Source organism: Mytilus galloprovincialis, chromosome 1, assembly GCF_965363235.1.
Source record: "Mytilus galloprovincialis chromosome 1, xbMytGall1.hap1.1, whole genome shotgun sequence".
Lineage (NCBI taxonomy): Eukaryota > Metazoa > Mollusca > Bivalvia > Mytilida > Mytilidae > Mytilus > Mytilus galloprovincialis.
This window is the reverse complement of record NC_134838.1, coordinates 110,054,793-110,070,412: the sequence shown is the minus strand read 5'-3', so window position 1 is coordinate 110,070,412 and position 15,620 is coordinate 110,054,793. Positions and strand designations below refer to the sequence as shown.

Below are 15,620 nucleotides of genomic sequence, written 5' to 3'. Positions count from 1 at the left end.
AAAGGTGAAACAAAAAATTCAAGTGACAGATGGAAATATGTAGGGAGCATATAATAATTCGAAGTTGAAAGTTCTAAGGTATCCTAAAAATGAAAAAAAAATGCAACAAAAAAATCTGCCTGATATGTTTTCTTTTACTTTAATTTAAATTATAGACACAGTAACAGACAAATTGGTGCACATTATATATCACTGTTTGGGACTGTTTAGTGGGATAACTATTTCAGAGAAAGCTGTCAAATGTTTACCTGTATAAGTCCAAATCCATGGCTTTGTTTGAGATATTCCTGGAGATTATCAACATAGCTTTCCCATTTATTTGCTATATCTATTATATCAGCCAAGTCAGAAAAGGTACGATTTGCCTTAAAATAGAATACACATTTATTTTATAAATAACATTTTTAATACTAAAATAAATGGAGAATGTGTCTATTGGACACAGATGATGCCACCTTTGCATATAACATTATAAAGGGGCATAACTCAAGAATGGTAAATGTGATGCCAACAAAATTTCGAACTTGATCTGTGTTGTGTGGTAATGAGTTTCACAACATTTGGTTGAGGCAAACTTAAGTTAGAAAAATGAAACTTCCATTGGGAGATAAGTAGGACTGTCATATGGACGTAAAAGGTTAACACTTAATTCTCCCTCTGGTGTGGCAGGGCATAAAAATGTCTACATAAGACTTGATTTGATCCTCCTTTGAGAAAGACCCACTAAAATCAAATACTATATAAGGAGTGACACAAAACATACTCTATTGACATATGATACAATTCACATTGCCTTCTGAACTTTCAAGCCAGATCCTAAAAAAACTAAGCCATTGTAAAATTTGTAATTATATTTTCTCTTTATGCTTCTTTGAACGTAAATAATTACTATTTTTCATAATAATCTGGTTTTTGTTGAACATCTGATGCTATTTAACCTAGATTAAAACTTTTAAATTGACACATGTGAAAAGCTTTGTTAAGGTAGCTGAAGGGTGTAAAACTTTAAGTTATTGTAAGACTCATTAAAGATTTTAATTGAAAACAGCTATTTTTCATACAGTAATCAAATCCGTTACATCAATATTCATCTGATGAAAAAAATCTACATCATCTTTCTTATGGCATTTTACTTTAACCAAAATGGTGACATTTATCAAAACGTTTATTTATCAATTTCCACTTCCTCATCAAATTGTATTTTAAAACTTGATCAAAAGCTTTATTTGATGTAATACTGCTATTTTTCCCTATTCAGATATAGGGGCTTATAAAACTAATGTAATATGAAATGATAGGCATGTTTAATTCTAACAAATTTATCTTTCAAGAAACGGCTCAAATCTCCATGTTGAACACATTTGACAGAATGATGATACTTCTTCCTTACAAACATAATTTTAACTATTGATCAGCAAAACCTTTATAGATTAGTAATGCAAAAAAGATAACGTATGCTCATATTTTCCATCCCATAATTTCATAAAAAGAGTAAAAACCTACCATTTTGATCACCTCCAAAACAGCAGGAGTATCTGGAGTATATGGTATTTTACCTAAGACAACAGCCTTTAGATATCTCCATAGCATCTTAGTGTTGGGGTCAGAGTTCATCACATTCACCAGTTTACGACAAACAGGAGCTAAAAACAGAACGTGTCTGTGTTATCACATTTGAATTCATTTCATTACTTTCTTCAGTGGAATTTATGGACAAGTATAAAATTAGATAGCAAGTTCCTAATGGAATATTCTAAACAAGCTGTAAAAAGATCTTACTTCTTCATCTTTAAAACCTATATATAAGTGAAATTAAATGTTTATCTTCTTCATCTATAGAATCAAATATTCATATCAGTAACTTTGTTCTTTGTGTAAAATTGTGTCAATCTAATGCATTATTGCATCTACAAAGTCCCCTTTCCTGGACTGAGATACTTAATTGCATGTGTACATTGCTATTGTAAAGGTCTTGTGTTGTATATATGTTACAGTAAATAGATGAAATTAGGAATTACATGTAATTACTAAAATTCAGGAATTACATGTAATTCCCGATGCACTTAGTAAATACAGGTATTTCCTAAAACTGCCCAGTTATTACCAGTAATTACTAATTTTTAAATGATTTTTTACACCTATTTACTAACTGTTAAAACATTGTTGTAATATGGTCAGCTGATCAAAAGTTATGGTAATACCTACCAGAAGATCAGTGAATACTCTTTGAAAGTGATCAACCTAAAATGTTCTTTTTTGTTATTGGTGCATAAGCTACGAAATATATAGCAAATTAAATATGATTTTTGTGTTGTTAAGTCATTAATTATAATGAAATTAGAATTCACTTTTAGCAGGCAATCTCACTGGTTCTATTTTGTTAAATATGCTGAGAAACATGGTTGATGAGTTGTGCACTTGCAAGTTAATAATTTACTCTTTGAATGTAAATTAATGTTAACTTGGAAAAACTAAGATCAGCTATAAGTACTATACGATAAAAGTATTATTTTACAAACTTTACTTCAAGATATTATCTTATGATCGCAGTAACAAGCTTCTGTCCAAGTTTGGTGGAAACCCAGTCATAGTGAAAAGTTAATGTTAAATGGCATGAAAACTACAAACAAGTTCATTATAACATGTTTAATAAAATGCGGAAAAAAAGGATTTTATTTTTACATGATTTATTTACCTCTTAATATTTGTCTTATGATCATAAACAAGCTTCTTTTCAAGTTTGGTAGAAATCCAGGATAATTTAAGAAAGTTATCAAAATTAAGCCGCTGATAACGGAACATAGGTTGGTTCACTATGTCTCGTGTTTTTGCGATAAAAGTCACATGCATGCTCGACAAAAATGAAAATAATGTCAACAAAAGGGGTGAAATTTTAAGGTGACTTATTCAATCCACAAAAAGATAAGATTCATCACAAATGTCCGACAGAAGTAGTCATTGTTGTCGCTTTGAAACATTCCTCATTTCCTTTCTCAATTTTATAGTTTATAGATATAGGAAGATGTGGTATGAATGCAAATGAGAAAACTCTCAATTCAAGTAACGTATATTTTCTTTTAAAGTAAACCATTGTACATATATCAAATTATGGCCTTCAATACTTAGCCTTGACTCACACCAAACAGCAAGCTATAAAAGCCTCCCAAAAAAACTAGTGTAAAACCATTCAAATGGGGAAAAGAACAGTCCCCCTATATAAAAACGAGAAACTAGGAAAACTGATGAACTATTTAGAAAAGGGATTTTAACTTTTGTCATTGGGCAACATGAAAAGCAAAATTAATATAAACAATAGGCTCTCAAGATCCTGAATCGCTCACCTGATTTGTTTTTAACTCAATTTATTCATCAATCAACATGATTTATATTTTTGAGTTAAATGTATATCAGTGTTTTCTTTAAATTGCTTTTTTTTTGGGTGGGGGGGGGGGGGGTCATATATGCCACAAAATGAATATATAAGATATGTAGAAAATCATCAGATATAAACAAAATTTGAACTTGATCTGCAATTTGTCAACTTAATACCAATTCTGAAATCAATATTTACAAGCATAAGGGTAAGTGTGGAGTTAATTTTCAATGTTCAAGGACCACAACTCTGTACACAATCATCAGCCTGAAACAAAATGCCAACTTCATCTATAACTTGTCTGGATAAAACTTTTTACCAATTTTCAAATCAATATCACTTCAAACTTCCCACAAATGTCTGTCTAAATTTTGGATTGATATCAATGTCTTGCATGCTGATTTTTAGGGAGTTTCAAAACGTATTAAACCACCATTATTCAGTTTCGATTCACAAACTCTACAGAGTATGCACTTTTTATGTGCCTTATATTCCTTAATCCTTAAGTATAAGCCCAAAAAATCCCTATCCCTGTACTTTCTTGTTTGGTATCTTGAATTATGTCTTTAATTTTAAAACAAAAAAATCAAGTCAGTAAATAGCTGTAAAAATGACTAAAATAATCAGTAAATACCAGTAATCACTGAATCAACTAGTAAATACATGTAATTACTAAATTGGCTAGTGATTACAGGTATTTACTGAAATGTTTAGTAATTACGTGTAATTCCTAATTTCACCTATTTACTGTAACATATATATGATTTTATTTTTTAGCCGTTTTTTTGTTGCATTTCTTTTTTTTTCTATTTTTTAGAGATATCTTTTTATAAGTCTTGTTCATAAATATGAACAATAAATTCATATGTAAAACAAAGGTGAGGGGATATTCAAGGCGAAGGGATTTTCATTGTTTTGAAATCTCCTTTATATTATTGTTTACTGCAAGACAATTATCAATCGACAACAGAACAATTGAAGTGAAATACACAAAAATTGTATTTCTGCTTTCATATCAAGATCACAATGCTTAGTATTTGCAATTAATACTTACTCATAATGACTCAAAATATTTTAATGAAAGTTGGTCATTACTGAAATAAAATGATGTTTTACCATTAGGTCCATATTCATTATAAGATGCTTCAGCATGGTAATCTTTAGTTCCACTAATAATAAATCTGGATAACAGATCGCTGGGCTTCTCACTCTGAACTTGAAGAAAGGAATGGTCACCACAAACAAACTGGCCTAAAGCTTGTACAATACTGGAAGTATTCAAAGAACCATTGTCTAATGTGGACTGGATCAGTTTCTCAAATGTTGCTTTTATTTTTGGGTGTTTCAAACTTTTCATTGATTTTATCTGTAAAAATAATTGAAAATAAATATGACTAATATATTGAACATATTACTGGAAAAACTTTGTTGAGATTTCGGATAATCAAAATAAAAAAGGGCCTCAATAGGGAAGCCAAACCTAACATAAGGTATTATTGTACTGAAAACTGCATTGTAGAAATTTTCTTCTACATAAAAATTTCATTATCTAAATGTCAGACTCCCAAAATCATAATTGAAAGCAATATTGATATCAAAATTTGAAAAAAATAAATTCACATCAAATTTAAATTCAAATGATCTGTATTATATCCAGTTGTACAAAATTGACAAAACATCTTATGACTATTTTTATAGTTGTAACATCTTATAAAAACAAAGTTTCTCTAAAATCTGAATACTCACCGAGGTATAAACATTTCTTAGATTAGTGAAGATTCTATTTATATTTGGAAACTGCTTGGTGTTAATAAATGTAAACTTCACCATCTGCAAGAAGAGACAAAGTTGAAAAATTATGAAATGAAACATGAAATACAAGTGCTTAACATTACTGATAAGTAATAATTGTCTTTTTTTATCATTCATTATTTGGCTTCCTGCTCAGTTGTTCTTGTATTACAGCTTTGAGATATGGGAAGATTTATCAGCGACATCAAAATCTGTGAGAAGTTTTAGCAAGGTCACAATTTGAGAGCAGAACTTTTCAGGCTTACTTAAAAGACCAGAAATAGTACATTACACAGATTATCAGATTGTCTGCTTACAGTTATCATAAGAAATCAGCTTTTCCACACAATATGAAGCTGTTTTGCTTGTTCATTGTTCTTACTTGCTAAAAGCTTTACTGTGTAGCTTGTCGCTAATATTTTCTGATATCAATATGCAGAAGATTTGATATTGGACTAGTTCTGGTCTTTTCCCCTCCCTTAATAGAGTTTTACACTTCCAGGTTATTGTAACAGAAATAAGATTAATAATTTTCTTCTCTCACATTGTGATATTGATAACCTTAACTTTTTTAAACACCAGAATTTCATATTGCGTATATGCACAGTGATTAATATTATATCTTTACAGCTGTCATATATATTTTCTCCTTGTTGGGTAGTGACAAATATGTCATGTTTGACACTTCATGTTATCTTAATTTTTACATAGAGTGGGGCGCTCATATTCGCTGGGGGCACAGTTTTGCCTTTTTATGATTATGAGGTGCAAAAACTTCAAAGGATGGGTAAAATGGAAGAAATATGCCGGTTAATTATATTATTATAACAAATATGATTATTTTTTAAACTAAGACAAAATTTGGGCACTTATCGCAAGGGACCAAAAAACAGACAACGATTTTCACCAATTTCCTGAATGAAAAAAAGATTTCAAAGAAGTATTTCTTAGTAATTCTTTGACTGATTGCCCTAAATTTCAGTTCTTTACACCTTTGAAATGTCTGCTATTCATCTATAATGAAATTGATTTGATAAATATTGTTTAAAGCTGCAGTTATTTGGTTATAAATTGATGTGTAAAAATGGCGAATATGTGTCCCCTTTGACAAAACATCAGAAAATTTCAATTAGCCTTTAGTCTAACTTTTCAGATGATTTTTTTCCAAAGAAACATATTTTCAAGCTAAGAATATTTTGATTTTGATGTTATCTTCAAATAGAAATATCAGTACACTTCAAAAACATAAAAACCTGAACATAAACTGCAGAAAACATGGAAAGTTATGGCAAAGCAACCCACTCTAATTTTTCCAATACCATCATATTAGTAAATAGATATATACCTGTAAAACAAACTTCTGGATACTAAATCCTGACCTAAATACAATTAACAGATCAGTTTTCTGTTGATTAGTTAATCCACATATTTTAGATATTAAATTTTCTTTAGCTGAGTCAGGATAAAACTGTAAATTTCCCAGTAATCCGTAGGATGAACATAATGTAGAATGAGACATGGCTGATAAGGCATCTTGCTGGGAAGATTCTGTATCAGGGCAACTGTCAAAACTTCTGAGAGCTGTGTTCAAGTTTGACAAATGTACCTAAAATAAAATGTATTTAAAGTAATTTTGATAGCATGAAATAATATCAATATTACTTAAATTGATAATATGTCTTTTTTAATCATAAGGCAATATCAAAGGTAGCACCAATTTGGATTGGAGAATGTCTGCTGTCAATTCCATTGTTTACAGACAAAGTGAGTGGAAACGTCATTAAACAATGGCAGTCAACATTTCTGAATAATTGAATTTTCTGATTTTGAACATTTTACCAGTTTTTATTATAATAGGAATAACAATACTGTGTTGCATATAAACTTTGTTATTTTTACAATAATCAAACTATCTGTATAATTTTTATTCTATGACTATCAAAATGAATGGAAGCAATAATTTGGCATTTTTCTCACCTTCTGAAAATCAATGGAGGCATTCATAAGCTGTATAAACTCCACCAGAGTAAATTGTACCCCTTTCTCTTTCAACTCTTCTCTGATTGTTGTCAGGTTGGTAAACAAATTAGCCACTTTAACTTCACCTACAAAAACAATATGCTTCAATTAATTTCTAATCTCATACATACTTATGATATCTGATGAGTAAAGCCTTTCTCAACTGATTTTTTATATTAGTTCTAATGTTGTATTGGTACAACACTGTCCAAGGTTAGGGGAGGGTTAGGGACTTCAAACAAGTTTAACCCAACTATTAAAACCTTTCTATAGGTCACAAAAGGCCCATTGAATACCTTTCATGGATTACTGAGTGATTTCTTAGGTATCTTATGTGTTCCTTGTGTGTTTCGTGGGATTTTGTTTTAAGTACTTCCAACTAATATTCTGACTTTTTCTAATCAATTATCAAGTGTAAGTCTTATGTAGGCTTTTTAAACACAATCCATACATAAAGTATATGTATACTAGTCAATGCATATGCTGTAAATAATAAGACAAACTTTCAGAAGGAACTGATTTGACTGATGTGACATAAACAAACAAAAGCTTTACATACCTGTTGTACTACCATTTTTTATTTTGTGTTGTAATATTGAACCAATCTGTATGTCTTTGTACAAATCTGTAACTGTATCTTTATCTAAATGATTGTGAAACAAATCCTCTATGTCACTCACTAACTGTGTAAAACTGTAAAAAATAGTGTTAGTTATCAAAACTATGAATGTATTACTGGTAAATGAGAATATCATTTTCATCATTGAAAAAACGAATTAAATCTGGTCAACACAAACTTAATTTCTCCTCATGTAATCTGCGTTTTTTACTACTCTTTGAATCTCAAATATAACGAGATTGATAATACCCCAGTCCCACTAGGCCACGATCGCACTACGATCTGTGAAAAAAATGCAAATTTTGATGATCGTAGTGCGATCGTGTAGATCGCAGTAAGGTCGTATCACGGTCGTGGTGAGGTCTTCAAGATCGTGAAGAGCGTGGCCAACTTTGATCATGTTCAAAACAATCATGGTGCGGTCGTGGCGAAATCAGGTCGTAGTAGAAGTGTAGTGAGAGCGCACTTAGATCGTAGTAAGATCGCAAAGGTCGCTGTACAATCGTAGCGAGAGCGTAGCGTAAGCGTGATTCTATTCGGAGAGACTGCGCTACAATCGCACAGCGGCGTTATCACGACCTCACTACGACCATCACGTTCTCACTGCGACCCAACTACGCTTCCACTACGACTATACCACGCTGTTCACGACCATAGTACGATTCTAGCACGCTCTTCTTACGACCTGACTACGTTCACACTACGACCATCATTCTCATTGTCATTTTCACATAAAATATATAAAAAAGCTCCCTATATTTTGTTTGTTTGAATGTAATTATCCATTTGCTCTAACGGCTCAACCATGCTTCTCGTTTTTATAAAGATTAGACCGTTGGTTTTTCCGTTTAAATGGTTTAACACTAGTAATATGTGGGGTCCTTTATAACGTGCTGATTGATGTGAGCCAAGGCTCCGTGTTGAAGGCCGTACCTTGGCCAATAATGGTTTACTTTTATTAATTGTTACTTGGATGGAGAGTTGTCTCATTGGCACTCATACCACATCTTCCTATATATATATTGATACATCTATGTCATCTCTGCTATCGTTCACTAAAATATCGTCATTGAGCTTTATGGACCAGCAATAGGTTGTAATTTAGATTGGATTGGTCGGTCCGACATCTCTGCTTGATCAGGATTCGTTACTTTGCTCCCTCTGCCTCTACATCAACTCCTACCACCATGCCCACTTGTTCTGGAAGATTTTGGTGGCATGACTGTATTGTTTCCGAGAAATCTACGATTTAATCAGAAATAGAAGGAATTGAACTGTATAGATATGGAACACGATGTTGACGTTATTGCTGAGAACGTAGTAAGATCGCGCTATGAACGTAGTATAATCGTGGTAAGAACATGTTATAATCGCAGTAAGATCGTGTTGCAATCGGATAACTCGTGGTATGGTCGTAGTGAGAACGTGAAGAGCGTAGAAAGATCTTGATAAGCGTAGTGAGGTCGCGAAATAAGCGCGGTGAGAACGTGGTATAATCGTAGCGGGATCTTTGTAGAAGCGTAGAGAGGGCGTAGTAGCATCGTGAAAGCAACGAAAATTTACATTTTCATGCCGCTCATACCGCGACCTCACCACGATCTAAATTTATTTCAGATCGCGGTGAGCGTGGTGCGATCATGGTCTAGTGGGACTGGGGCTTTAAGAAGATATATTTTACAAATATGATCAAATTCTTTTTTAGTATATTTATATTTGTTAGACTTAACAAACAAGCAAAAGACATTTGAATAGGTCATGTTTTTGCAAAATAAGACAGATTTGTTTAAGTAAATGTTATACTCACATTGATTGGTTAAAGCTGTCTACCGTTCCCATTGATTCTGTTGGTGTCATCTCCTTGTAACAAGTATTGTTGAAGTTACAGAAAAAGGATTGAAGAAAGGGAAATAACCCAGCACTAGGCATAGCTTTGCCATTAAAATGACCTGAAATTTGAATATGTACATTTAACTTAGTTTGCTTTTTCAATAAATGTCAATGAAATAGCAGCCAATAAATGAAGTATTTGTAGATCAACTTATGATCTAAAATGATAGAAAAGCACCTGTATATCATGTTCTTAATAAATCTGAATATAGTATGAATATATTTAACCCTAACCTTAACATAGAACAACCCCTTATATTACCATAAACATAAATGAACCCTTATTCTAAAGCATTTTGTGGACCCTTTAAGTAAAAGAAGGCTAATAATTTGTGAATTAGTTCAAAGAGGGCACCAATTAATCCTTAGGTTAATTTATATCTGAAATACTGGTTTCTGACTATGCGTTAACAAATCAACTGAATATGCATGTGTAACTTATCAAATTAAGGGGCGAAGTGATGACTGTACAGTCAGCTTCACTACACAAAGGATAGACTTGCTACAATTCCCTTTCTTTTATTTTACTTACTAATTTATGTTTGCTGAAAACTGCCAGTATACTGATTGCCCTTGGAGATGCAGATGTCAGTATAATGGTAATCTCTTAGTTATAGTTGTAAAATTGGCAAGATTAAAAAAAAATAATAAGGAAGGGACAAGAAGAATGTACACAAAGCTATAAAAGTTCTCAAACTTACTTTTCTATACTTTGCATTAATTATACCAGTATCACTTATTCAGAACTATTTTTTACTCTGTTACTTACATTCATGATGGAAAGTCTTCAAACCAGGGCTTGTTCTGATTCCGACCAGTATCAGAAATAAAACCAATGGAGCTATCAACTCAACTAGTAAGTGGTACTGTAAAGTAGATCAAAAACATTATCAATAATAATAATCTTTATTTCAAGATGGTTAGCTCAATTAGTATAAATTTGAACAAACACAATCTTCCTTTAGGCCATCACACTCTCATAATAATACACATACGTTTTTACATACCAGCAAATTGCAAATATCTAAAGATTTTATTTGATTTTAGGTGTTTTAACGTCACTTTTAAGCACTGCTTTTGGGTTATTTCATGACGGCTAGTTTTAATTGGTGGAGGAAGCCTGAGTGCCAGGAGAAAATCACAGACCTTCGATAGGAAAACTGACAATCCTAGTCAATTAAGATTTGAGTATAGTGCACACTATTTTCTGTTACTTTTTTTTCTTACAAAGTTCTTTAATCTGATCTAAATCATCCACAATGCTGTCTAGTATGGCATTGATACTGCAACCCATGCAGAGATAGTGGTATTATCTGCCATTATTCTTAATTAAGATATGGCATCAATTTATTGGCAATAGGGAAATTCTTGCCAACACAACCAGTTTGTGTTAAAACATTTTTTAAAAGAGTAAAAGGCATTCAAATTGGTCATAATACATTTAAAATCAGTCAGTCTTTGGTTGTCTATATAGCTATGTTGTGTTTTTTATACTGTTGTTAGTCCTTGTTTTCTGTCATGTCTTTGTCAGTTTTTCGTCAACTTTTGAAGCCAGAAAAAAATCCTTACCATTGAAATATAGGATACATTGTATCTAAAATTATTTTCCTATGCACTATTTATTCAGGGCATAATATCAAATATTAGTCCTTCATTTATACAGTCAGCGTATCATAAGTACATTGCATATCCTTGTAAAGTAATTGTTCTTATACAGACTTTCTTCTGAGTTGGTTAGATTTTTATACAATTCCTGAGTATCCCCATTTCTACAGTATTAAAATTCTAAATAAGCAAAACACTTACTGGTCAATGTGCTAAACAAAAGATTAATTGACCAAAATGACTCCTATTGTAGCAATACTTTTTACACATTAATATATATCTATTTATACATACAAGTTATTTTTGGTAAACAGTAATTTGGATTGTAAAATCTTTTTGTCTTTCTGTAATATAGACAGAATTTGATGATCCTTTAGAAAATTTTATTTTTTCCAATTAATTGCTCCAACATTCCAAGTGCAAGCAATGTTATTTCTCAAAGTTCCACCATAATGATGTGGTGAAATACCAAGAAATTTTACTCACCTTTTGTCTTTTTCTTAGAGTAAAATTTTTCCAACTTAGAAGATATAATTGTTTCCAAAATCCCATGGTATGTTATTTATAATTCAAATCTTTAAAAGTGTTTCACTCATAAATCTGAAAAAAAAAATATTATATCAAATACAATATATAACATTTGTATTAGATGACAAAGGATCAAAATTCAAATATGATGTATTTTTTTTATATACATTTTAAAGCTATAATCAAAATCTTTCTGTTAAAAGAATTGAAATTATTATATCTTTTATATTGAAATCATTTAGTACATTATATTTTTATTATCAAAATTTATATTTCTATCCTATTTAATTCTTAATTTTTTTGTATTTTTTTTCAGCAAAGTTCTTGATAAATTGTACTTACCAAATATTTCTTTTCTTGTTGCACCACTAACAACTGTCATCTCATAAATTCTTGAATTTTTATTTTTTTTACAATGTGTACAAAATTTCTCCTCTTTAACAGTTGAAAATGTAATAGTATATTTTGATAAACATAAACAATAATTGAGTAGAAGTGTAGATTACTAGACATATGTACTTCCTATTGGTGACATCAATGCCTTGTTCCCCAGGCCATCCTGAGGTATCAAGGAAGAACTATTATGTCACCACCACTTATAAATGTTTCAATAATAAAACATGGAATCGTGATACACAAAATTCTATGAAGGATATAGCATGACTAGTTTTTGATATTTATAATCAAATTTAAAAATTATATTGCAACGTTCAGAATAAGTGTGATACAATAATATTAATGTATACAGAACAAGGTGCAGTTCTTTCGAAAATGCTTGAAAAGTGTAATTTTTCATCCTCTGTTTAATTTTTTAAAAGTGAAAGGATATTTTGATCTATGTAAAAACATATTACCATAGCAAATCTGGTTAGTTATACAACACTTCAGAAACTGGAATATGATGAAGATTTAAAAAGTAAAATCACAAAAATACTGAACTTAGAGGAAAATCAATTCGGAAAGTCCATAATCACATGGCAAAATCAAATAACAAAACGCATCAAAAACGAATTAAAACAATTCTGTGAATTTGCTATTTTTTTCTAATATGTACAGTAAAGTGCTGTTGCTAAAATATTTTAATATATTCCAAATTTTAGTGTGTTCTACTTTTTGAAATTCAGTATGGTTGATAAAACAGTCATATTTAACAATAATAGAAAATCCAAGTCTTTTTTAATACTGTAAAGTTGGGAGTTTTTGTGATGTCTGTATTATACTGAATATATTGGCCTGATATATCAGTTTCACAAAAAAATAAAGAAAATCACATTTAAATTTGAAGAGCATTATTTGTATGTAGAATTTCCTGAAAAAAAAAAACCAATCCAAATAATAATATTACACTCAATTTATTTTTCAATTTACAGTAGTTATTTCCCTTTGATTTTTTTATTGAATTATTTCTAAGACATTAATCAACCAATTAAGTTAATTGACCCAATTTTAATATGACTATGCTAGTTTGATGTACAACATGTACTGACCAAACATAAAATTTAATTGTATCTTCTTATAGTCAAATGTCAGAATCATGTTCTGTATTCAATGATGATTGTAAACAGTTTTTGATAAAAAAAAATATAGAAATCAATCAAATGCATTGAAATTTAATGAACTGAAGAATAGTAAAAATCTTTCTGATCTTAATAACTTGTGCAAATTTATAAGACTTGTAAATATTCATTTAGGCTCTCCTAGTAATTCATGTACTTGATATCATTTAGTTTAATATGTATACCGTAATATATGATATTTGACTCTCTCTTGCTTTCGTATAACTTTTGTATGTCTGTACATATACACTATGTAATTATTGTGTGTATCTCTATACCATTGTAATTTGGTTTCTTGAGAAAAAAAGATATATATAAACAATTTTAAATGCAAACAATTTTAAATGCAAACAATTTTAAATGCCAATTAGCTGTACTATTTTCACAAGTGACGAAACCATCATCTTTAGTTATTCCCTATTCTGTACTTAAGTTTAGCTTTGTAATATTATTGATTCACATGTTATGTAATACATGCCTACTTTAATGTTATATTGTTACATCTATTGTAAAAGAGAAGACTTCATAAGTAGGCTTTACTGGTGTTGAATCAGTTTGGCTTAGAGGAATTAAAAAAAATGATTAAATTAAAACACTTCAATAAAGTACTGCTGAACCAATATGCCTCTTAAATTTCGTATGGATAGAGATCCCTTGAAGGAAAATTAATTTCAATATGTTCCTAGCAAATTTTGGTATGGTTAAAGAAACACAGGATGGTGGCAATTAATTACCAATTATAAGAAAATTTCCCACACTAAAGGAGTAATCTCCCTTAAGCATTAAAATTGCACATGAAATTCAAAACAAAATCTATTTAGAATTCCTTGCATGTCAACAATCATCAAATAAAAGTAAATTGATTTAATTTGAATATGACTAAGCTAATTAATTTGATGAACTGTTCAATTGTTTAACAAATTGAAACAGATTTAAAGTTATCAAAACATAAGAAGTCATAACATGAACTGAGATAATAAGAACAGTAGCACAGTCATTTATTAAGAATGGCATGGTACAGACTAATTTGTTATATCAAATTAGAAAAAGTAAATTAGCATGGCCCAAAAAAGTCTTCAATAGCATGGTCCAATCTTTTGAATTGTGGTGGTTAAAGTTTGTCAAGTACTTGCCAGTTGCCTAAGGTATATAGTTTACCATATCAGTCCTTTACTAATAACACTAGCTGCTACGTGAGTGTGTGAATGCATATAAAGTGGAATTAAAACCTAATAAATAAATCAACAGAATGTCACTAATTGAATTAATATGCTAAATCTATAGAACGAATGAACAACAAAGAGATAAATAATTCAATTTTATTCCAATAATGAAAGACTTAATTTCACAAAAAACAGATAAGATCTTCAAATACACATACTTCAAATTAAATTGTTGTTTACGACAACAATGCATCGTATCAGATTGTCTAGAATATAGTTATTATAGTACAGAAATAACTTAAAAGTACTTCCTCGTTACAATAAGAAATTAGGCACTCCTGCCTATACTAATGAAAGTATCAAAATAAAATTATTCAGGAAAAACAATAGAAACTCCATAAGTAAATGCATGTATGCAGACAGCATTTGGACAGGTTTTATTGCTGTATTAAAACTGATATAATATAAATAAATAAAACACAACAGGATTTTTTTCTGGAACTCCTATTTTGATTAGCCAGCTGATTATGGGGGTGAAAGAATAAATAATTGCTCAAGGTTTAAAACAATATGCACCAAAATGTGTTTTACTATAAACCAAAAAGTTTATTACATGAAGTTTTACTCTCCTATAGATATTTAATCTAATTTATTTCAAACCAAGACAGTCTGCAGAAAAGATTTGAATCTTTTAATGCAACAAATTCTTTTTTTTTAAGAAATTTTTGGTAATTTCAAGCATGAGTTATATAGTCTTTATTTTACTTGACAGTAAGTTTTAGTGAAATGAGTGTATTAAGGATGTTCGCTACTCTGTTTAAAGATAACAAGCGTTTTACAAGACTGTTATAAATTGAAAGTATATAAACAAAGAAACTAAAAAAGCAGAAAAAAATGGAGGGTCTGTGTGCTTGTTTTCGAGATATAAGCCGTTGAAAATTTGGCGGGATATAATTCTCTCTAGATTTTTCTTTCACTTAACATTGGCACCTTTTTTGTTTAAAAAACTATGAAAAAATAACAAGGATTTCATAAGATTTTGATATATGGCCTTTTAAATAATATTTAACAAGTGAAAC

At 30.3% G+C, this 15,620-nt stretch overlaps 1 protein-coding gene across 1 annotated transcript in view; it reads right to left on the bottom strand.

The window, feature by feature from the left end:
• The window catches only part of LOC143050915 (phospholipid-transporting ATPase ABCA1-like), a 54,475-nt gene extending 41,973 nt beyond the window's left edge, over positions 1-12,502 (bottom strand). The window contains exons 1-11 of the mRNA XM_076224021.1: positions 12,165-12,502; positions 11,781-11,894; positions 10,459-10,555; positions 9,607-9,748; positions 7,743-7,876; positions 7,142-7,269; positions 6,510-6,770; positions 5,120-5,203; positions 4,490-4,739; positions 1,504-1,643; positions 249-365 (exon numbers count right to left, since the gene is read on the bottom strand). Of these exons, the coding sequence (XP_076080136.1) occupies positions 249-365; positions 1,504-1,643; positions 4,490-4,739; positions 5,120-5,203; positions 6,510-6,770; positions 7,142-7,269; positions 7,743-7,876; positions 9,607-9,748; positions 10,459-10,555; positions 11,781-11,846 (1,419 nt within the window). The 5' untranslated portion in view covers positions 11,847-11,894; positions 12,165-12,502. The remainder of the gene's footprint in view (positions 1-248; positions 366-1,503; positions 1,644-4,489; positions 4,740-5,119; positions 5,204-6,509; positions 6,771-7,141; positions 7,270-7,742; positions 7,877-9,606; positions 9,749-10,458; positions 10,556-11,780; positions 11,895-12,164) is intronic.
• Between the last annotated feature and the right edge of the window lie 3,118 nt (positions 12,503-15,620).